The following is a 21,620-nucleotide window of genomic DNA, read 5'->3' as shown; positions in this document are numbered from 1 at the left end:
ACTTAACGGTCTGAAATACTTTGAGCATATACTTGAAAAGCTGTCTATTTTTTTGGCTTTAGGTCCTTCCTCTGGCCTCAGAAGAACTGGAGGGTGAAGGGTAAGGCTTCTGTTTTGTTTTATTTTGTTTAAATGTTTGTTTATTTTTGAGAGAGGGAGAGAGAGCATGAGCGGGGGAGGGACAAAGGGTGGGGGACGGGGATCCAAAGCGGGCTCTGCGCTGCGGGGCTCGAACTCACAAACCTCGAGATCATGACCTGAGCCCAAGTTGGATGCTTAGCCCACTGAGCCAGCCAGGCGCCCCTGTTTTGTTTAACAGGTTCTTTTTATCTGTAAACAATCTCAAACTTACAGAAAAATTGCAAGTATAATACAAAGAACTAATTTTTTCCTGAGTCCTTTGCAAACTCGGTGACCCACCATTCCTAAATACGTGTGTATTTCTTGCAAACGAGGACAGTCTCCCACATAACAGAGTCGGGATATTAACAAGACATTAGTCCCAGCCAGTCCTCGTTCCTCATTCGAGTTTTGCCGGTTGTTCCAATAATGTCCTTTATAGCAAAAAAGGATCTGATTCCGACCCCGTGTATTCCGTTGTCTCCTTCAGCCTCAGACAGTCCAGTGTCTCCTTGACTTTCCTGACCCACTACTTCTGAAGATTAGAAACCCGTTGCTTAGAATGTCCTTCAGTTTGGGTTTGTTCGTTGTTTTCTCATGATTAGATTCAGATGACTCTGCACCTCGGCAGGAATTTCCCAGACATAATGGTGCATCCTCTGTGCGTCCTGTCAGGTGGCATAATTTCCGTGTTACCCCCTGCTCGTGCTGTTCACTCGGATCACTGGATCAAGGCCTTGTCTGCCAGGCTTCTCCCCCGCGAAGCTATTTTGTAATCAGTGGTTTGTGGGGAGGTGCTTTGTGGCTTTTAAAGATCTCATTCCTAATCAGACTTTGAATTTATTCATTTTTTTCTTTATATCGGTACGGGCTCCTGGTTTCCAACTTGATTCAACAAGTCGCACGTCATTTACTTGCTCACATTGTCGCAGTAGGTCGGCGGACCCCTTCAAGCTGCCCCTGGGTCCCCTGACGTGACCCTCCCCCCAGCTCCTGGAGCGCCTTCCTCACCTTCAGGCACGATGTCTTCCAGGTGCTTGTGTTTTCCCTTCCCAGCTTGAGAACCTGCTCCTTCTCCAGAGGGAGCCCGGCCCTGGGTGTGCTCCTGACTCTCGCGCCGTTGCTGTCACCCCCCTCCCCCAGCACACGGGTGCCCTTCTTGGTCCGCTCGGGCCCTGACTGCCCGCGCCCCCAGACCCCCTCCTCAGCGCTCTACCGTGTTGAGGGGCCGGTCCCCTCTTCCGGGCTCCCCCTTCAGACCCACGTTGCCTGTGGATCCTTTTTCTCTGAAGGCCAGTCCTCCACTGCCTCTAACTCCTCGTGTGCTCAGAGCCTGCACGTGCTCTCAGGGGAGGTCTGGGATGTGCCGGCAACTGAGACGGACACGCTGAGTATTTTAAGGCCCAATCCCTGTGCTTGAAGTGTCGTTCTGCTCAAAACCAAGCACTCCCTTTCTTCACTTCCAGTTACGGGACTGTTTCCCCGCTCGCCCCCACTGACCTCCCTCACAGCGTAGAACTTGCACCCTGTGACTGAGCCTTGGAACCACTCAGTCCTCAGCGGTGTCTCCTTCCCCTCTTTCTTTGCACAGACACTACCGTATTCTGACCCTTTGGGATTTTATGCTGTGATGGTCTCCAGGGTCCTCTCCCAGGCTCTGCTGTGGGTCCTGGAGTCACCTCCAGTCTCCACCACACACGCTTTGAGTACAGCATTCTCGTCTCACGAACCTTTGAAAGATTTCCTAAATGCCTGCAGCATTAAGTCGTAAATTCCTTATAGCCAGATGATCAAGGTATTCCATAGTAGAGTCCAGCCTTCTGGATTTGTCTTCCTGCAGAGCATCGTATCTTAGCCAGCCCGGCTCTGTGGCTACACTTCCCCCCTTGGTTGACGTGTTCTCTCCTCTGTTAGCACCTTGATGTACGTATCTCAGGTCCTACCCCCTCCATAAAATGTTTTCTGAAAAGAAGCCCTGCGTTCCTGAGAAGGCAGCTTGATCTAGTGTGAGAGCGATGGAGGGTGTCTGGCAGGTGACCTGAGTATAGTCCCAGCTCTGCCATTAAGTTGTGTGAGCTGGTTCAGTCACTGTCTTCCCTTGGGCCTCAGATTTTCATCCACAGACTGAGGAAGCTGGACCAGGTCAAGAACCAAGGTCATGTTAAATCTAAACTTCGGTGACGTACCCTAAATCTCTCTTTTGTTCCCGCAAGCGATGTTTTCAGTCGGCATCACTGATTGCCTCGTTTGGATTGCCTGCAGGTCTAACTTGAAAAGGGGTCCGTACGGATCAGAGGATGACTTTGCCATTCCAACTCCTGCTAAGCTGACCCGGGTGGAAGAACCAAAGAGAGGTGCGTTGGTTCACATTTCTTGTGGGAGCTTTCAGTTAGAAGTGAATTCTGACTCTGTCAAAAGCATGAATTGCTCAAACCAACCCTGTCTGGCTTGACTTTCTCGAGCATTCTTCCATCAGGCCAGCTCTTGGCTTGAAGCTTGGGCTTCTAGCAGAGTTCCAAGAAGCTGAGAGCCATGTTCCTCAAGATGGAGTTGACTTTGGTTCATGTTTACGGTTCCTGATGCAGATGTCTCTTTTTATTTCAACCGCTCTCCAGAGTCTCTTATTTTGCTCATATGAATAACCGCGTCCTGTCTCTCTCCCCCCTGCTGTACTCCTGGCTGGGAATTAGTGCTGCTGTATGTGCGGAAGGAGTCGGAGGAAGTCTTTGATGCCCTGATGCTTAAGACTCCGTCTTTGAAAGGCTTGATGGAGGCCGTAAGTAGTGGAAACTCGGAAACCCTCTTTCGAAAGTAAAACCCGCTTAAGTAGAAGTTTTCTCTGAAACAAATTTTATCAGACCTTCCAGATTCTCTGTTATACTGAAATCTCTGCAGCCTGTGCTGTGTGGCACAGCCACACGTGGCCCTGAGTCATCTGCTGGGCCATCCCCGCTGGGTCTCACAGGGTCTCACCCAGCAGACTAGTTGGCAGACGGTAGCCTCTGAGTGATGTCTACTGAACTGAATTGAGTGCTTTTGTTTTTGGGTCTTTTTTTTTAATGTTTTATATATTTGGGGGCAGAGCAGAGAGAGAGGGGAACAGAGGACCCCAAGCAGGCTCTGCACTGTCAGCGGCAAGCCTGATGCAAGGGCTCGAACTCACGCACCGTGAGGTCGTGACCTGAGCTGAAATCGGATGCTCAACCCACCGAGCTACCCAGGCGCCCCCTGAATTGAGTGCTTTTGCGATGGTCCGTGCAGTAGTTTTTGCTTGTTCGTTTTTTTTTTTTTTTAACATTCTACTCTTTTTTTGGGTTTAGTTATTTTGAGAGAGTGCAAGTGGGAGAAGGAGTAGAGAGAGGGCGGGGAAGAGAGAGAATTCGAAGCAGCCTCCACACCGTCAGCATGGAGCCTGATGGGGGACTCACACTAACTGTGAGATCGTGACCTGAGCCAAAGGCGGACTCTTCACCGACTGAGCCACCCGGGCACCCTGATCCGTGTCGTAGTTTGTTATATACTTGGTTAAAAGCAGATTGCCATTTAACAAACCATTTAGACACTGACAAAAATTATTTTTCATCAAATAGAGATCTTGGAAAATTTCATACATAAAAACAGTGGCTCCTTGGTCGACCTTTGAAACGCCCGATCCTGGGGAACGACGGAGCTTATGTCAAGTCCTTACCCAAAGCCTATTTTTGAAAATGTAGACATGTAGCCAGTGATGACCATAAGTCTTTCTCACAAGACCTCAGCAGTGAATAAAGTTACCCCAGCCGGGCCTTCTGGGACTTCAGCAAGAGATGGCCTGAGAAGGAGCCCATTTTGGCTTTGCTCCAGGACAAAATTCAAGGAATCTACACTGTATCCTGATATTTATCAGCCCCCTGTAGGTCATAGGCATCTTTGAGCTCCGAGCATGTGCGTAACTGGGCTAGAAACCTGTTTCCTCTGGTTCTCCGGACAGCTGCGGTGCGCTCAATTCAATGAACAATATTTGTTAAGCATCTGCTTTATGCCAGATAGTGTTCTGGCTTCTCGAGTTACAAGAGTAAGTGACACATTGCCAAATGGAGTTTGGGTGCTACTTAGGAAGGTGGGGACAATAAAATAGGCAAAGAAGGAACGCCTGGGTGGCTCGGCAGGTTGAGCGTCTGACTCTTGATTTCGGCCCAGGTCATCACCCCAGGATCATGGGATTGAGCCCTTAGTGTGGAGCCTGCTGAAGATTCTCTCTCCCTCCCTCTGCCCCTCTCCCTGGCTCACGTGTGCCCTCTCTCTGTCTCTAAAAATAAAGAAAATTTTTTTAAATGGGCAAAGAAACTAAGAAGTAATTTTCCAGGCACTGATAAATGCAGTGAAGAAAAAGAAAGTGGCGGGGTACAGGGACAAGGACCGGGGGAGCCACGGTCTCTCGGGGTCCCTGAGCTCAGAGGCATCTCCCAGCATATTTCCTTCCCCCACCACAGCCAGTGCCACCGTTAGCCTCTGCTCTGTGTTGTTTTTCAGCTTCCTGCGATTTCTCCTCGGTTACCCTTTCTTACCTTGTCTTCTGGTAACCCTTCCTCATTTAGAACCACGCAAACTCCTAATTATGGAGAGAGAAGAAACGAGAATGGTTGAGACTTTACCGTGCAGATACAACTTGCTGTAGCCCGTAGAGGATTTGTCAGTGTCACGTGCCTCTTGGGGCTGGGGTTTCCTAATGCATGTTCCACAAACACCCGAGGAATTACTAGCCAGTGATGCAGAAAAGAGGTGGATTTGTTTGGGGCGCCTGGGTGGCTCAGTCGGTTAAGCGTCCAACTTCGGCTCAGGTCACCATCTCACGGCTTGCGAGTTCGAGGCCTGCATTAGGCTCTGCGCTCGCAGCGCGGAGCCTGCTTGGGATTCTCTCTCTCCCTCTTTCCCTCCCTCTCTCTCCGCCCCTCCCTTGCTCGTGGATTCGCTCTCTCGCTCTTTCAAAATAAATAAACTTTAAAAAAATCATTTAAAAAATTGAAAGATAAACATCGATCATTCTTTTAAAACAAAAGGAAGTGGATCTGTTTGTACGAGAGCTTGGATGTGGGCTGAAAGGGGTGTTTTGTGAGCCCGAAAGCAGTCCGAAGGCTGGCCTTCTGGCCTTTCTCCGTGCCGCCTTGAGTTCTGCTCTTCGTATGGAAGGTCAGCTGCGGCCCCGGTTTAGGGGTGGTCTACGCAATTCTGAATAAAGCATTTGGCCCAGACGGAGTCAGCTCATCCTTGGATTAATTCATCCTCTCTCTCTCAAGATAGCCTCTGGGCGCTCGTAGGAAGCCTGCAGACTTGACCCTGTACTGATTTCCCTGCTCCGTGTGGACCCTCGCCGATGGTAGCAAGGGGGGTGAGGGAGCTTGGGCCCGAGAGGGGCGGAGGGCCCCACCCCAGCGGCTGCAGCCACAGTGGCCGGAGCCCTGGTGGTTTTGTGAAAGTCTGTGTTCTCCCTGGAGACGCCTTGGGTAGATCTGGCCGAGGCGCCCTTCCTGGCTTGTGATCAGGGACTTGGACGTTTCCTGTGGGCTGTGGGACATTGAAATGTTTGTTTCCTTCTGGAAGCGAACTCCTGCTTTGTGCCGGACGCTCGTCAGTCGTCACCGCGTCCCGTGGTACTCGAAGGGAGGGTCTCTGTTGATGAGGACAGTCACTTGTGTTGATTTCTACACTTGATCAGAATACTCGTGACAGTATGGCTACGTGCCCTTACACGCTTCTCAAAAGCCGTAGAGTGTGAACCTAATGGGAACTGTGGATGCTAGTTATGATGCTGGAGTGATGTTGGCTCCTCACAGACGACGAAAGCCCCGCAGGGACGTGAGATGGTGGCACCCAGGGTCTGGTGGGTGTGCAGCTGTGTGCTTTCTGCTCAATTGTTTATAAACCTAAAGCTCTCTATGAAGTGTTCGTTCTCTAAAAGGATGACCATACGGGACACTTAGGGACTTCAGCAAACTGGGGGGAAGTGACAGGCACCTGATTGCAGCCCCTCCAAAGGCAGGTGACGCCCCCGCCCCCACCCCCCGGGGGTATGCGTGGTTTCGTGTATGTCTTTGCACATGCATTTTTGAAAGATAGAAAGCTGAGTGACTGGGCACAGCATTTGTAGTTTGTATTTTAAAGCCATGAGATTAGCATTTTGTAATTATTTTTCTTGGTTCTTTTAGATCTCAGACAAGTATGATGTGCCCCATGACAAGATTGGGAAGATATTCAAGAAATGTAAAAAAGGGTAAGCATTAACTGGCATTTCTCCTCCCTCTAAATAACATCACTCTCACGTCACACGGACGCTATTCACGTGCGTTTGTGCCCAGCCTAGAAAGAGTTGTACAGACGTGAATGCGAGGATGTATTTTTTCTTAAGTTAGCCACACGAAATTGATCTACCTTTCTGAGACAACTTTGTGGATCTTTTTTTCCAAGCAAAATTTTTGTGTGCTCTTGCCTTGCTTGGCAGCAGTGAAATGGCTCCAGATCCCAGAGCCCAGGTCGAGATTTAGGAAGGGTGACCACGGTCGCTACCCCGTTTACTGAGCCCTCTTTGTGAGGCAGGCACCCGATCGGGCACCTCGCACGCTAAGTTCCCACACTGCCCTCTGAGCTGGTGTGATGTTCGGTAAGTCAGGAGTTCACACGCGAGGCAGCTGAGGTGCAGAGAGCCTGAGCCGCGGCCACAGTCGGGCAGAGGTCAGTGCCAAGGCCCTGGTTTCGGCTCAGTCTCTGCTCCTTCTGTATTCTCCTGTCCTGGATCGTGTTTTCAGTCACGGGACGTTGCTGCCTCGTCCAGAAATGAACATTTTTAGTCCCGTTTCACTTGAGCGTCTGTGCTGTTTGGCACGGGTAAGCCGAGTGTGGCTTAATTCTAAGGCAGGTCCTAATTGGAACTTTCTCGACGGGCCTACCAGGGAGCGTTGGACTTACTAGCAGTTCGGCTAAACTTTGAGGATCTGTTGCCAGGGAAGATGACTCGTCAGGGAGCCGTGGCTCCATCCCGTAGGTTAATTTTACCGACGCGCCTTGGGAAGCCGGCCCGGCGCGGGGCTGCTCCCGCAGACGCGGCTCGTGTGTTGTGAGGGCTCCTGCGTATCGAGTCGTGACCACGTGCTGAAGTGGTAACAGGGAGGAGGCCGGCGCGGTTTGTTTTCCCCCGGGCCCCGCGCTGTTACAGGCGCTTTACTTGAGCCCCTCAAGGTAGGCACCGTGGTTACCCCCGTCCCGCAGATGAGGGGATCGCGGCTTAGGGAGGTTTTGTACATGACGCACCTCCGGTGCTGCAGCCAGTAAGCGGCAGCGCTGACTGGGAAACCGGGTGTGGCTCGCAGTCGGGCAGGGATGAGCACAAGGGTCTCGCTCGTCTTCCAGGATTCTGGTGAACATGGACGACAACATCGTGAAGCATTACTCCAATGAAGACACCTTCCAGCTGCAGATCGAGGAAGTGGGGGGGTCGTACAAACTCACCCTCACTGAGATCTAAGGGCACACCGCCCCCCCCCCCCCCAGCGAGTTCACGAAGGTCTCACGTAGGTCTTACCCGCCGGAAGCAGGTGCATCGCAGGCGTGGGCGGATGCCGGTGGAAGGGACTCCTTTCGAGGTGGAGACGGCGTTGCGTTTGGCTGGTGGATAGCGTTCAACACGCCGCACTGGCGTTTTTCAGACAGCCGAGGAATCCACATGCCATCATGTTTGAATTTTCTGATATAGATACTTAGGATTAAAAGTGAAACCTTTATTCCAAGATTTAATAGACTCTCTGGGAACCTTTAGCATATCTGCTACGTTATTTATATAAAAATACTGGAATATTTGTCTCTTCGATGTTAGTGGGCCTGCTCACCAGTGCAAGTCAGAAAAGGCAGCGGGCTTGGCTTTCAGGGTGCTGTGCCCTTGCCCGAGCTCAGCGTGACCGACTGCCTCAGGGTAGGGGGAGCGGCGCCCCAAGGGGGGGGGGTGCGCCCTTTCTCCCTCAGCCTCTCCGCCTCCAGAAAATGTTTACTCAAGTAGGGCATGTTCCTGAAATCTCCCCGTGCAACTTTCTTGAACATATCACCTGCCTCTCTCATGAAGAACCTAAATAGGTGACAGTGTGAATCAGTTAAGCTAACGCTGCATTGTATATAAGTGCAATACGTTTTTGAAGGCCTGTGTCTGTAAATGTGTATATACGTGTCTTATACAAATAGATAATATATAAATACGGTGTCTGTACATACAGCAAAGAGATGCAACAAGGTCTACCTTGCAGACTTTCCCTAAACGAAAGGTTAAGTTATTTTTGGTAACGTCTACCAAGCAGACCGAGTCCTGTGCTTGGTGGAACTCACCAAAACGCCTCGTCTGCGTCCTCGCCAACAGCAGTCATCCCAGAGCACGGCAAAACCTGCCGAAACGGCAGAGATTCTGTTTGCTCTTGAGAATGCGGTTGGTTATTCGGATTTCTGCCCTAACGACCGAAGTAAAGGAAGGACGCCAGCGCGTTTCCCGTCTGTTGCGTATGCCGTTCTCAATCGTGTGTCCCCGCGAGTGTGAACACGCAGCAATTCTAACACATGCTGCGATTATCGTGGCCTCGGTGATACGACCCCAAATGGAGTCCTTCCTCATCTTCCTGTTACGCGAAGTGATTCCTAGTTCATCGTGTTCCAGAGCCTTCAGGCTTCGAGCACCTTGTGTGCTGCAGACCATTCTGGAAAGCACTCATGAGTGCATGAGACTGTATTAACTCTGGCAGGGGAACAATTTGTACACGTGTTGAAATATATAAATGTACTAAAGGGTGTAATTTTATAACAAGTACAATCACGGGTATCCAGGTTCAGGGAGCTAGAGTAGGTCATTTGTGTAAGTAGGACTTGTAGTTGCATTTTTACGTTAAACTGTCCTAATGAAGTATGTGAACTAAATTAAATTGCTGGTTTTCTAAGATAAGATACCATGGCACACGGGTCATGACTATTTTATATTTTGTGTTATGAAATTAATTTTTGTCTTGTTTGTTGTTTTTCACTGTATCACTGAAGATGCATTTTAAACCAAAGGGATTAAATTTTGTATATCTATTTCGTAAGATGTCACTTCCTGTCAACTCCATTTCCCTTTACCCTTCCGTTACTCGCTAACGCGCGGTGTGAGATCGTAACCTCGTGGGGCTGAGAAGAACCTCCCTAGCATTCTCTCCTCATTTCTCAAACGGAGAGTCCTCTTTTCCCTTCGGCTTAATTTTTCCGTACAGGTGTCTGAAATGACCCAAGTAACTGTTAAATAAGGGAGCCCCGAACGATTGCCACTGTTACCAAAATGTAACCGCTAAAGCCGAAGGTAGACGCTTCGAGACCCAAAATCTTAAGGGTTCTTAGTTTTTTAAAAGCTTAACAGAGCATGTTTGGTTTAATCTGCCAATAATGTTTCAGCTCGTCAGACTTTCTGAATCAAACAGCTGTCAGGAGTTTATTCAGGGAATCCAGGGCCTGAATGTGATGGGCACTAAAATACATTTCTAACGAATACATGATCGGATTAATGACGCAAACTGCCTGCTGGATCTCCCGTGATATCTATTCGTTGTTCACGTTAGTCCTTGGGCCGCAAGTCGAGAACCTAGGGGCAGACTCGGCTCCTGTCACTCAGCGGCCCCAGAGCCGGACTCCGAGCCTTTCGCCGGACTCCACGTTTACCAAGGCTCCAGGGAGCTCCCCGGGTTCCCTTCTGCTCCCTGACCTTCCCGCACGCAGCTGCGTCTCTTTCTCCCTTTGTCAGTTAGCAGAGAGGCTGTTTACAAGTCAGAAGCTCACAAGGCAGTCCGGGCTGGACCCAGAGCAGCAGGCCACGGAGTCGGCGTGGTCTGTTTAACGAGGCGACCGTCAGTGAAGCAGAAGTCCCTGAGAGAGCGCCCAGAAGGGGGTTCCGTGAGACGGACAAGACTCGGCAGGGAGGAAGTCCCAGGAGAAGGCAGATGTGGGACTGCGTCTTGGTAGGACCCCGCAGAGAGCACTCTGCACCTGGTTTCCGTCCCTCCGGCTACTCTGGGGGAAGCGGTGAGCAGTGTCATCCGGTGTTGGCGATACTGGCCTCTCGCCTGCAAATTGGGTCACCGACGTGTGGCAAATCCAGGCCACCCAGGCAGCACGCGATGTAGTCAGACCTTAAACCCACGCCCGAGGGCTGGCCCAGCAGGTGTAGGGTAACAGCAGGCACACGGGTGGTTCCTCTCCATTCACGTCTCTTCGGTCTCACACGCACTTGGCCCTGAACTTCTTTAGCCAAAGAAGTTTAGCCCTTCAAATCTTTCAGCCAATTTCTGTCTCCGCCCTCTTACTGTGAATGTAACACAGGCTAAGAAAAAGAAAAACATAGGGGCGCCTGGGTGGCTCAGTCGGTGAAGCATCCGACTTCGGCTCGGGTCACGATCTCTCACAGTCCGTGAGTTCGAGCCCCGCGTCGGGCTCTGTGATGACAGCTCGGAGTCCGGAGCCTGTTTCGGATTCTGTGTCTCCCTCTCTCTGACCCTCCCCCATTCATGCTCTGTCTCTGCCTCAAAAATAAACATTAAAAAAAGAAAAAGAAAAACATAAGCCATTAGAGTGAATGTTGAGCTCCATGAGAAGATTTCTCTCAGAGATTTCCTACCTCTCCTTATCTCGCTCCCCAGAGATAAGCGTGGGTGGTCTCTCCACAGCCACACACGACTCCCTCAGGCAACGGAGGCTACTCTTGAGATGGTTTTACAAATAGTGGACTAGTTTTTCCTTCCTTTTCTTTCTTTTTCTTTAAATTTTATTTATTTATTTTTAAACTTTTTTTTAATGTTTATTTATTTTTGAGAGAGAGAGAGAGACAGAATATGAGTGGGCAGGCTCCAGGCTCTGAGCCGTGAGCCCAGAGCCTGACGCGGGCCTTGAACTCACGAACCGTGAGATCATGACCTGAGCTGAAAGTCGGACGCTCAACCGACTGCGCCACCCAGGGCGCCCCCTTTTTTTTTTTTTTTCTGCAAACGTTTTCATTTATCGCCATCCTTTGGATGTGCTCTGGTTCCTGACTGCACGGTCCTGTCTGACGCCGGGATCGTCACCTGATCCGAGCCCACTGGAGGGCGCCCAGGCCAGGTTCCGCCATCACAGAAGGAGACAGGCCGACACACGTCTGCCCTTGCGCCCCCCCCCCCCCCGGCACACGAGTGCTGGGTCACCAGACACGGTCCGTAAACACGTTGTGGGCACTGCCACGTTGCCCTCCTCAGTGAAACCGATTTGCATTCCTACCCACCGAGTCTGAGAGTCTTTCCCGACATCTCCCGCCTGGATTGGTGCTTCTTGCTTTGGAGTTGAAGTCGAACATAACTTCGTGTTCGGCGGCCCTTTGTGCTGGCGAACTGTGTACGTATGTCCTTGAAATACTCCGTCCGTTGTCCCGCTTTCTCGCGTCTTGTGCCCTTCAGTGCACCCCACCATCCGTCCCTGCCATACGCTTCCTCTGACTCTACCAGACCCTTGACAAGGTCCTTGAATCCCCGCCGGATCTAATGAAAGGAGCATAGAGCCCCCCCTCCCAGCTGCAAGGGTCAGGAGGCGACACTAACGAGATAGACGTCCACCATTTCCCTCCACTGTCACATGCCCTTTCCCCCGAAAACTCCCTTTCCCAGCTCACCGATGACCTGACACTCTCTCTCTCAAAATAAATAAGCAAAAAAAAAAAAAAAACAAAAACAAAAAACACTCAAATACTCCCTCCTTGAATTATGATGTTTTGAGCATGCCATCTGATTCCCATTGAGGGGCTAGTTGATAACGATGACCAATAGATTTTCACAGACTCGAGCAGTCCAGTGTCAGCCCCTGGAAGATCACTTGTTCTTTCTGGAATGTTCTCTCATATGTTGCTGTGAAAGAGGAGCTCTACCGCTCTCTTTTCCAAGTTCTAGAATTCTGAGGAAGGGGAGGGAATCTGGTGGGCGGGGTTTCTTTCGGTAATTGGGAGCGAAGATGGGACTTTCTTTCCCTCCAGCGTTCCCATTCCCAGGCGCGCACCCGAGCTCAGGTGTAAGTGCCCTTCGTGTGCTCGAAGGAGGGTCGTTTCAGTGATCGGGAGTGGAGTTTGTCTTCTGACCTCTACTCCCTTCAGTGCATGGTTTCCCTGTCATTCTTTACAGAAAATTAAGCCCACAGCCCAGGGACACCGCCTCACACACGAGCGCACACCAGCCTGAGTGCAGGGACCTTCTGAGGACACCCAGTCACATCATGGTTAGCTCTCCATTTCTCGCGTGACCTGGTTTCTTTGCCCTGCTGAGAAAAAGCACAATTTGCTTAATTTTGAGGAAAATCTTAAGTGATACAAACTAAAAAAGTGCAAGGTAATTGTTTTTTACTTCCTATTTCCATTGAGGACCTTCCTTTTTTTCTTCTTCTCTTTCTCTCTTTCTTGTTCTTTTTCTCTCTTTTTCTTTTTTCTCTCTTTTTTCCTATCTCTTTCTGTCTCTTTTTCTTTTTTTTCTCTTCTTTTCCTTTTCCTTTTCTCCCTTTCTGTCTCAGTATATGTCAACCACTGACCAGGGAAATTACGGGATGCAAAAATGTTTAAGGATTCCAGCTGGCCTGTTATCTCGTCTGGAGGACAGGCCTCACCCTGTTTACAACCATCTGCAGGAGGGGGCCGTGATTCCTTCTGGTCTCAGAAGTTTAAAACTCACCAGGGAGTTGATCACGCAGGCCTGCTCTGCCTAGGCCGCCATAAAGGAGGGTGGGAAAGGAAAGTGCCAGTGCAGTTCACATATTACCCTTTGGAATGGATACAGAGTTTTCTGCCCAAATGAATCTAGACACAGACCTTTTAACTGTCACAAAAAATTAACTCACAGTGGATCACGAGCCTAGATGTAGAGTGCAAAGCTATGAAACTCCTAGCAGATAGCACAAGAGAAAACCTAGATCCCTTTGGGTATGCCAAGGGCTTTTTAGAAACAACACCAAAGCACAATCCACGAGAGAAATAATTGACAAGTCGGATTTGACTAAAATCACAAACGTCTCCTTTGTGAAAGGCAAGGTGGGGAGAACGAGAAGACGAGCCCCACCCTGGGAGAGAATAGTTGCCAAGAATCGTCTAGCGAAGGACTGTTACTCAAAATATACAAAGAACTCTTCATACTCCACAATAAGACAACAAACTACCTGATTAAAAAAAATAGGCCAAACACCTTAACAGACACCTCACCGAAGAAGGTATACAGATGGCAAGAGTGTGGAAAGATGCCCCACGTCAGACGATCTCGAGGAGGTGCAAATTAGAACCACGAGGAGACCCCACTGCACGCTGACCAGAAGGACCAAACCCCGGAGCCCCGAGGACACCGCCCGCTGGGCCAGGGCCAGGAGAAGCAGGAACGCTCACTGGTGGGAGTGCAGAGGGGAGCGGCCACTCTGGGAGACAGCCGGGTGGCCCCTTACAAAACCAGACCGTTACCCTGTGACCCAGCGGTCGGTCATGCTCCTCGGTGTTTGCCCCCAGCGAGCTGAAACCTTAGGTCCACACAAAAGCCTGCACACAAATGTTCGTGATGGCTTTATTCCTAATTGCCAAAACTTGGGAGCAACCCAGGTGTCCTTCGGTAGGTGAGTGGATAAGGAAACCGTGGTCCATGAGACCACGTCCATGTTCCACAATGGAACATTTTCAATGCTCAAAAGCAATGAGCTACGCAAGTCATGAAACAACGTGCAGGCAGCCTAAATGCATGTGTCTAGGTGAACGAAGCCAATCGGAAAAGACCACGTGCCGCGTGATTCCAACCATAGGACTTTCGGGAAAAAGGGAAGTGATGCAGACAGTGAAAAGATCGGGGGTTGCCAGGGTTTATGGGGAACGGATGGATAGGTAGAACGCAGGATTTTCAGATGAGCGGAAACGTTTTTTTTAATTCTGGTTTTTGGGGGAGGGGGGCATGTTAATGTTTACGTTTGAGGCGGGGGGCCGGAGGAGAGGCGGCGAGAGAGAGAGGATCCGATGTGGGCCCTGCGCTCGCGGAGGGGCTCGATCTCGCGAAACGGGAGATCCTGGCCTGAGCTGAAGTCGGAGGCTTAACCAGCTGAGCCATCCAGGGGCCCGTAGAGCAGTGAAATGATGGATACATGTCCACGCGTCATTACACAATTGTCCAAACGCGTAGAAGGCACAACACCAAGAACGAGCCCTAATGTAAACTGTGGACTTTGGGTGATAACGGTGTATCGTGTGGGTTGAACAGTTGTGGCAAATCTATCCTCTGGTGGGGGATGTGCATAGTGGAGAAGGCTGTGCGTGTGCAGGGAAGAGGGTAGAGGGGAAACCTCTGTACCTCCCCAATGTTGCCGTGAACCTAAAACTGCTCTAATTTTTTTTTGATGTTTATTTATTTTTGAGAGAGACCCACATAGAGTGCAAGTGAGGGAGAGTCAGAGAGAGAGGGAGGCACAGAGCCCGAAGCAGGCTCCGGGCTCCGAGCCGTCAACACAGAGCCCGACGTGGGGCTCGAACTCACGAACCGTGAGATTGTGACCTGAGCCGAAGTCGGACGCTCAACCGACCGAGCCGCCCAGGCGCCCCGAAAACTGCTCTAAAAAAATAAAGCCCTGCTAACAAACTGTTTGTTCCCACACAAATGCGCAGACTTGCCCCCTTTCAGGTCTGAGGGCCTATGGGAACCCGCAAGCCCTCCGTTTCTGACTTGTGTGTCTAAACCCAAGGTCAAAGAGCACTCCCGTGGGAGGTGTGCAGGCCACCTGTCGCGGCTCCTCATCCCTGGGCAGGGTCCAGGGGTGACCCTGTGCCCGAGGCGGGCACTGCGGGTAGCCTGTGTGACCCGATCTTAGGCTCAGCCGCGCAGGGAGGGGGTTGTGGACGGGCACGGCCCCCCTGGCCCCCGGAACCGGGGCCAGCCAGCTCTGCTGCAGTCCCCCGGCGCTCAGCAAGTTGGATGCTCCCACGTCCGCGTCCCGCTGGACCAGACGGAGCGGGGGACGTCTCGTCCCGTGGCTGCAGAGGGAGCCCGAGGTGAGCCCGGTGGCCGGCACGGATGGCCCGGTTGCCAGGGACCAGCACGGAGCGCTTCGTCTCTGTTTGCGCGCTGGTTGTGATAAGAGTGAACAAACATCCTGCAGGCCACGCAGTCAGGCTCAGGGAACTGTGGCCCCAGAGGGCAAAGGCGCCCGGGGGACGGTGGCCCCGCCCCAGAAGGGCCCCAGGGGGAAACCAAGCGGGAGGAGGGAGCGGCTCTTGGTTCCCACGTCGGTAGTGCCCTCCGTTCGACTCAAGGCCACGCCGTGAGGCGGGAGGGCAGAGATCATCGGCGCCACTTTGCAAAGAAGCCCGCGGGCTCCGAGAGGCTCAGCAGCCCGTCCCGTGTCACACAGCAGTGGGCAGAGCCGGCCGGCTCTCAGCCTCCCCCAGAGCCACGTGGCCTCGGCACTCCGAAGGCAGCAGTGCCCTCGTCGTTTCCGTCCCGCTCCCAATAGCTGGCTCCCTTTTGCATTTTTGTTCCCAGGGCATCTGTCCTCAAAGCCGTCGGCTCTGTGGCCTAGAGCGGACAGGCCTAGCTGAGGGAGGAAACTCTGGAACGGTGAGTGCCGCAGGTCCCCTCACCATTCCGTCCCTGTCTCTCCTCTGACAGCCTCTGCCCACAGCTGTGGGAAGACGGACAGTTGGCGGAAAGCCCCCGGAGGAGGCTCGCAGCCGCCGACGCCCTGCGCCCAGGCCCCTCTGCCTGGCTCTCCGCTCCCGGCCCCGGCCCCGGCTGCAGGACCCCTCCCGTTAGGAAGCCAGGCCCCGGCCTGGGGACCCCCGGGGTCGGAGGCAGCCGGGGAGGCGGCTGCAGGGAGGCCTCCTTCCGCGGCCTCCTCGCGCCCGGCCCACCCGCCTGGGAGGCCAGATGCTGGCCAGGCCCGTGTGAGGTTCGTGCAGCCTTCCCGGGTGGCTGAGGGCCAGGCAGGGGCCGGCCTGTGGGTGTCTGGCCCAGCTGGCCGCCGGCTGCCTTTCTCCCGCCGGCCCTGGCGCACAGCCCACGGCTGGCGCGACGCTGAGACCTTTCCCCCACTTCCAGCCCGGGCCTCCAGATGATTCCAGGCCCCTGAAGTTTCCAGGAGTCACATGTTGCCGGCGCAGGGCTTCTCGGTCGATTCCCAGCACCCCCACCCTTGCTTGGGCCTGAAGGCCACAGTGGCAAACGGGGAAGGGAACCGGGGCCCCCCGAGGAGGTCCGTCGCAGGCCTGCAGGGCTGGGACCAGGCTGGAGTGGGACGGGGGCCACCCTCTGTGCACCGAGGCCCCCAGCGCCTGCCCCGAATCAGCGCAGCGCCCACCCTGCCCAACCTCCGCGACCTTCCCAGCCCCCCCGCGTGTCGCCGGTCGGCGTTAGTCCTGAGGGTGGGGCCTCAGCGACCCACTTTCTCTCAGTCATCGTCATGGGACCCTCCCCGCATCCCCAGCCTCTGTTGTCTGCTTCTAATTCCCTCGACCTCGATACGCCCGGTCTTCCCACTCCTGAGCCCAAGGTGTGGATGGAGAAACTGAGGCACAGAGGCGAGCGGAGGCCAGACAGACTGGGCCCTGGCGACCCCCAGCCCCAACCCCAGGCCCTGCCCAGACCCCGGAGCAAAGAGCTGGCTTTGGGGAGGCAGGGATGCAGGGGGCTGGGGGCTCCCAGCCTCCTCACCCCTGCCTGAGCGGCAGGAAAAGCCACTTCCCCAGAGGGACACGGGGCCAGGCCCCGATCCTGCCTCCGTAGCTCCCTGATCAGAGAGGGGATGGAGGGAGGCCGCCTTGGCTCCCCTCCCCCAGCGTCTCGGGGAGCCCCATCTAGATGGAAGCCGGCAGACATCAGATGCCCTCCCCCCACCTCCCGTAAAGCGCCTCCAGCCTGCTGTCTTATCAGAGGCGGCCACAGAACTGTCCCGACTGCTTGGGGATTGTAGGACAGAGGCACCAGAGTCAAGACAGTGGTCTGGGGAAGCAGTGGGGACTTCTCAGCAAGCAGGCCAGGCAGTGGTGTCCCAGGCCACCCACAGAGCCCTGGGGCTCCCTTCCAGATCTCCAGGGGCTGTGCCCTTCCCAGGCCATCCTCCTCCGGCTCCCAGCCCTGGGCAAGCGCCGGGCAACCTGCACCTGCCCAGCTCCTGGGTGGGCTCCCTGCCTTCCTGTCCCCTCAGGGACAGTTCCCGGGGGCTCACAGGCTGTGTGGGGTGGGGGCCGGGGGATGACTACAGCCCTTATCCAGAGCTTGAAAGGACATCATACCTGGTGAGGAGGGCCCAGAGCTTGGAGGCCTGGGGCAGGTGAAAAGGGGAATCTAATTGTATTTCTAGATGTGTCCCAGACGTCTGGAAGCGTCCAGGGAGCCGGATGCCTGGGTACTGCACCCAGGGGCTGGTCTGAGAGGTGAATACATGATGGAAGCCGGCTTTCTCCCTATCAGAGAAGGGTTAGAAGAACACGGAAAAGGAGGGAACTGGAGCGGACCTACGTCGTCGGTTCGAACTGGAGACGCTCCCTCCGGGAACCCAAGTTTCCAATATTTACAGATTCAGAAGTATCAACGTGCATGTGTGTGCACGAATGTGTGTGCATGTCCGTGTGTGCATGTCCGTGTGCATGTGTGCGTGCGCGTGAGTGTGTGTGTGTGTGCATGTGTGTGTAGCTGCTCTCCCAGGGCAGCTGAGAGGGCCTGGGAGCTGGGACCCCCTTACAACAGTGGGCACACTTGAGGCCCAAACCTGGGCATCCCAGAGCCCTTCTCCACCAGAAGGAGTACGAGCTCCTTGGAGAAACGGCCAGTCCCGGGGACGGGGGCGGGGCAGAGCACAAGATGAGCCGGGAGCACCTCGTTGAGCAGAAAGCAAGAACGCGCTCAAGGATGGGGACATGGAGGAAGGACCCCAGTGTCAGCTCAACGGGGCTCCACCGGCCAAATCTAGGACAGCTCGGGCTTCAGAATAAGTGACTGTCACAGAACAAAATAGAAGATCATAATCTTACGTACACACAGATGTAAACTGACAGAATACACCAAATTTTTAATAAAGAATCAGGTATTCACGTGCTTTCGGAGTGTCATCCCTCAGAATATTTACGAATTACGGTACGGAATAAAAGAGCAGCGCGTCTACAGCGGAAAGCCCGGCAGACGTCACCTTAGTCGAGTGATCAAAATGAACGATATTAGTAACAGGAGAAATCGATACAGGACGCAGAGACAGTTGCACTGAGAAGAACACGGCATCCCTTAGGAGGTGTTCCTGCCAAAGGTGCCCCGCCTAATTCTAACTATGAAGTAGAGTCCGGGGAACCCAGATGGACGCCCCGAGTGGGCCCCTCCCCCACCCCCAGGGATACCTCAGACAATTCTCTGGCCCGATAGTTTTCCTAAAACATCGTCCGAAGTCAGGGCCTTCTCCATCCGGGGTACTTGTTCTATCTCACCAGCGTAGTGAAGGTCTGCTGTGTAGACAATGCCCAGGGCACTGGAGAGGGGTCCGTGGGGAGCGCCTGTCCATGGACGTTGCCAGACTCTGGCCTGAGAGCGGGGGGTGGGCCTGGGGTGGGGGGTGGGGTGGCAGGCGGGGGAGAGAGGGCAGAACCGTGACTCAATGAAGACCTCTGGAGAACAGGGAGGTGTCTGACCCCAAGCAGCCGAAGGGGCTGGGCGGTGGGAAGACAGGAAACAAATCCGGCTCCAGTGTAGTTGGAGAGCCCTGAAAGGGGGTGTTCAAGCGAGGGAGCACCCCTGAGATCGCAGTGCTCGAGGGGGACACTGGGGAGTGCAGGCTGTCACCTGGCAGCCAAGGCCTTGCCCAGATAAGGAACGGCAGCGACAGGTGCATGTGCACTGTGCACACACGTGCAGGTGTGCACATGGGGTGGGGGGCGGGGGTGGCTCAGTCCGGCGGGTTTCCAGTGGCCTGGGCTTCTGGGAAGGGGGCTACGGGGAGGGGGCTGTGTGAGGCTGGCCCCGAGTCCCTGGGAAGTTATACACAGTCAGCCTGCTTCCTGGGACGCTGTTCCTCCCTTCTGTTTCTGCCCCCGGGAAATGTGCCATCAGGTGGGGGCATCGGCCTGGAGACGGAGGGCAAACAGGAAGGGCAGAAGCTAACCTTCCCCGGGCTCAAATCTGGGCGCCGTGCTGGGTGGGTGTGGGGGATTCTGCCGACTTGCCGGGCTCCTGGTTGCAGAGAAAACTCTTTGAGGCGGAGAGCTGGGAAACCAACATGAGAAAACAGGCAGGAACCGTGGCCAAGGCCGTGCCCCAGAAATGGGCCACGCCCATGGCCGCCCAGGACATGTCCTCCATCCACCCTGTCGCTGGTGGATGCAGGGCTCCCCACCAGGCCTCCTGGGCCCCCTGTAGGTATCTCTGAGGGTGGAGGCTTGGCTGAGGTCCCAGGAGGGTGAGGAGGATTAACCCGGGGCTTCTGCGGAAGGACGCAAGCCTGCCTCCGTCTCAGAGTTTCTAACCGGGTTTCCCGGAGACAAGCAGGGCCTGGGGGCCGCGTGTGCTCACATCCCGGTGTCTCAGGACCACCGGAAAGGTGGGCAGCGTCCAGAGTGTCAGGGGCTGCGCAGAGAGGCCTGAGGGGTTGTGGTCTCGGAAGCCTTCCTGGAGGAGGTGACTGGTCCGGATGGCGGGCAGGAGCCCCCTGGACACACGGAAGGCCTGGCAGCCTGCTTCAAAGTAGGCCCGGCTCTGCTGCAGGGACCAAGAGCAGGGACTCGGGCTGGAGACAGAGTGTCCTATCAGAGCCATCTGCCTCCTTCCTTCAGGGGTCTTCAAGGATCTCCTTCCCCGGAAAGGGGCAGGGTCCCCTCCCATTGCCTGTCCCAGCTGACCTGGGGCGCCCTCCCCGGTCCTTCCCTGGACGCCTGCCTTACCCAGCCAGGACACAGCTGTGGGTGCAGCCCCAGGCCTGGGACTCTGAATTTCTCACTCCCAGAGAGTGGGTGGAGCCACTGAGAGGCCTTGAACAGGCAAGTTCTAGACCCGAGGAGTCTGGCTAGAGCCGGACAAGGGACGGGAGACAGCAGAAGGCAGGGGACTACTGAGAAGGCCGTGGTAGAAATCCAGACACAAAAGAGGTGGGGCAGGGGGAGGGGACAGACAGAGGGGGCTCCGTGAGCAGGGGTGACAGGGAAGTACTGACCCTACTCGGTGGCTGTTTGGATGTGGAGGGAAGGGGGGAGTCTCAGCCTTCCCTGAACGAACCTTCCCGCGGAGGGAAGGCAGCGCGATTTCCGTCCCACCTCACCTGCTGTCCCTCTGGCCTGTCCTGGCATCGCCCAGGTCCCGCCTCGGGCCATCTCCTCCCCCAGAGCAGGGGCCTGGGCAGCAGGCTCAGAGCCAGGTGGCCTTCTGGAAAGGTGGCTCTGGTTTCCTGGAAGAACTAAAACAGCAAACACACGGCATTTCCCTGTACTTCCGACAGCGCCCGGGCCTCCGCTCTGGGAGATAAGGCTGTGTACGCAGCAGCCCCCTGGCCAGGACTCACCTCCTTCCCCCGCAGCTGCTGAGGGCAGAGGGAAGGGGGGCGGAGCACGGGGGTCCGAGGGCACAGAGACCCAGGAGCCAGTCTGCCAGCCTCCTTTCCTAGGGGAGGCACCTGCCACAGGGATTCCCGGCCAGAGTCCACGAAACGCTGCCACGTACCCGAGATCCGTGAGCATGCGGGGCCCGCTCTGAAGCCTGCATGAATCACGTGCGTGCGTGTGTGTGCACACGCGTGTGCTGCTTTATCCTTTGTTCAACACACATCCAGGCCCGGGGCGTGGGCGTGGGATGTAGCGGGGACCACGGCGGTGGAACCTGCCCTCACCGACCTCTCAGGGGTCGGACCCTCAAACGGGAGACACGCAGGTTTTACAGGGCGAGCAGGAGCGCGTGCGCGGTGGGGGGTGGTCAGTGTTCTGGCTGGGGGCACGGCGGAGGGGCACACAAGCGTGGGACATTCTGGGGATCTTTAATGCAGCAACAGGATATACGTAGCTGCACCGGTGAGAAAGAACACAGGAGCCCACGGTCTGAATTTACACAGGACTCCCTGCGACTCCACCTGCAGCCATCGGAGGGCAACAGATATCGGACCCAGCTCGCGGCTGTAAATAACGAAAAACTGGGGCAGGTTCTATGAAACGCTGGGAGGCACGGCAGGGGGCTGTGGTTCCTCGAGAGGGTAAACTTGGGGACGGCTCCCGCTTTCCGCCGGGGGGCAGCCCAGGGGCGTTCTAAACCACAGCACAGGGAGCTCATCTGCAGTGTTTGCTGATTTCTGCGGTGTAAATATTCCCATCGTGGCTGATTTCAAGCTACGAAGATAGCATCACTGCAAATGGAAATGAGGACATGGGTGCCATGGGCCGGTGGGAGCTGGCTGCAGCATGTGACAACCTGCAGAGACTGGCGATCGGCGGCTCAGATAAGGGAGGGAGCCCCGGGCGGGCACCGTGTGTGGTAGAAACA

General features: G+C 54.6%; 1 protein-coding gene across 1 annotated transcript in view; it reads left to right on the top strand.

Moving 5' to 3' along the window:
* The window catches only part of GRHL1 (grainyhead like transcription factor 1), a 55,807-nt gene extending 46,600 nt beyond the window's left edge, over positions 1–9,207 (top strand). The window contains exons 12-16 of the mRNA XM_030311661.2: positions 63–100; positions 2,383–2,474; positions 2,811–2,896; positions 6,306–6,370; positions 7,504–9,207. Of these exons, the coding sequence (XP_030167521.1) occupies positions 63–100; positions 2,383–2,474; positions 2,811–2,896; positions 6,306–6,370; positions 7,504–7,618 (396 nt within the window). The 3' untranslated portion in view covers positions 7,619–9,207. The remainder of the gene's footprint in view (positions 1–62; positions 101–2,382; positions 2,475–2,810; positions 2,897–6,305; positions 6,371–7,503) is intronic.
* The last annotated feature ends 12,413 nt before the right edge of the window (positions 9,208–21,620 follow it).

Source organism: Lynx canadensis, chromosome A3, assembly GCF_007474595.2.
Source record: "Lynx canadensis isolate LIC74 chromosome A3, mLynCan4.pri.v2, whole genome shotgun sequence".
Classification (NCBI taxonomy): Eukaryota; Metazoa; Chordata; class Mammalia; order Carnivora; family Felidae; genus Lynx; species Lynx canadensis.
The sequence above is the reverse complement of the archived record's forward strand: the minus strand, read 5'-3'. Positions and strand labels throughout refer to the sequence as shown.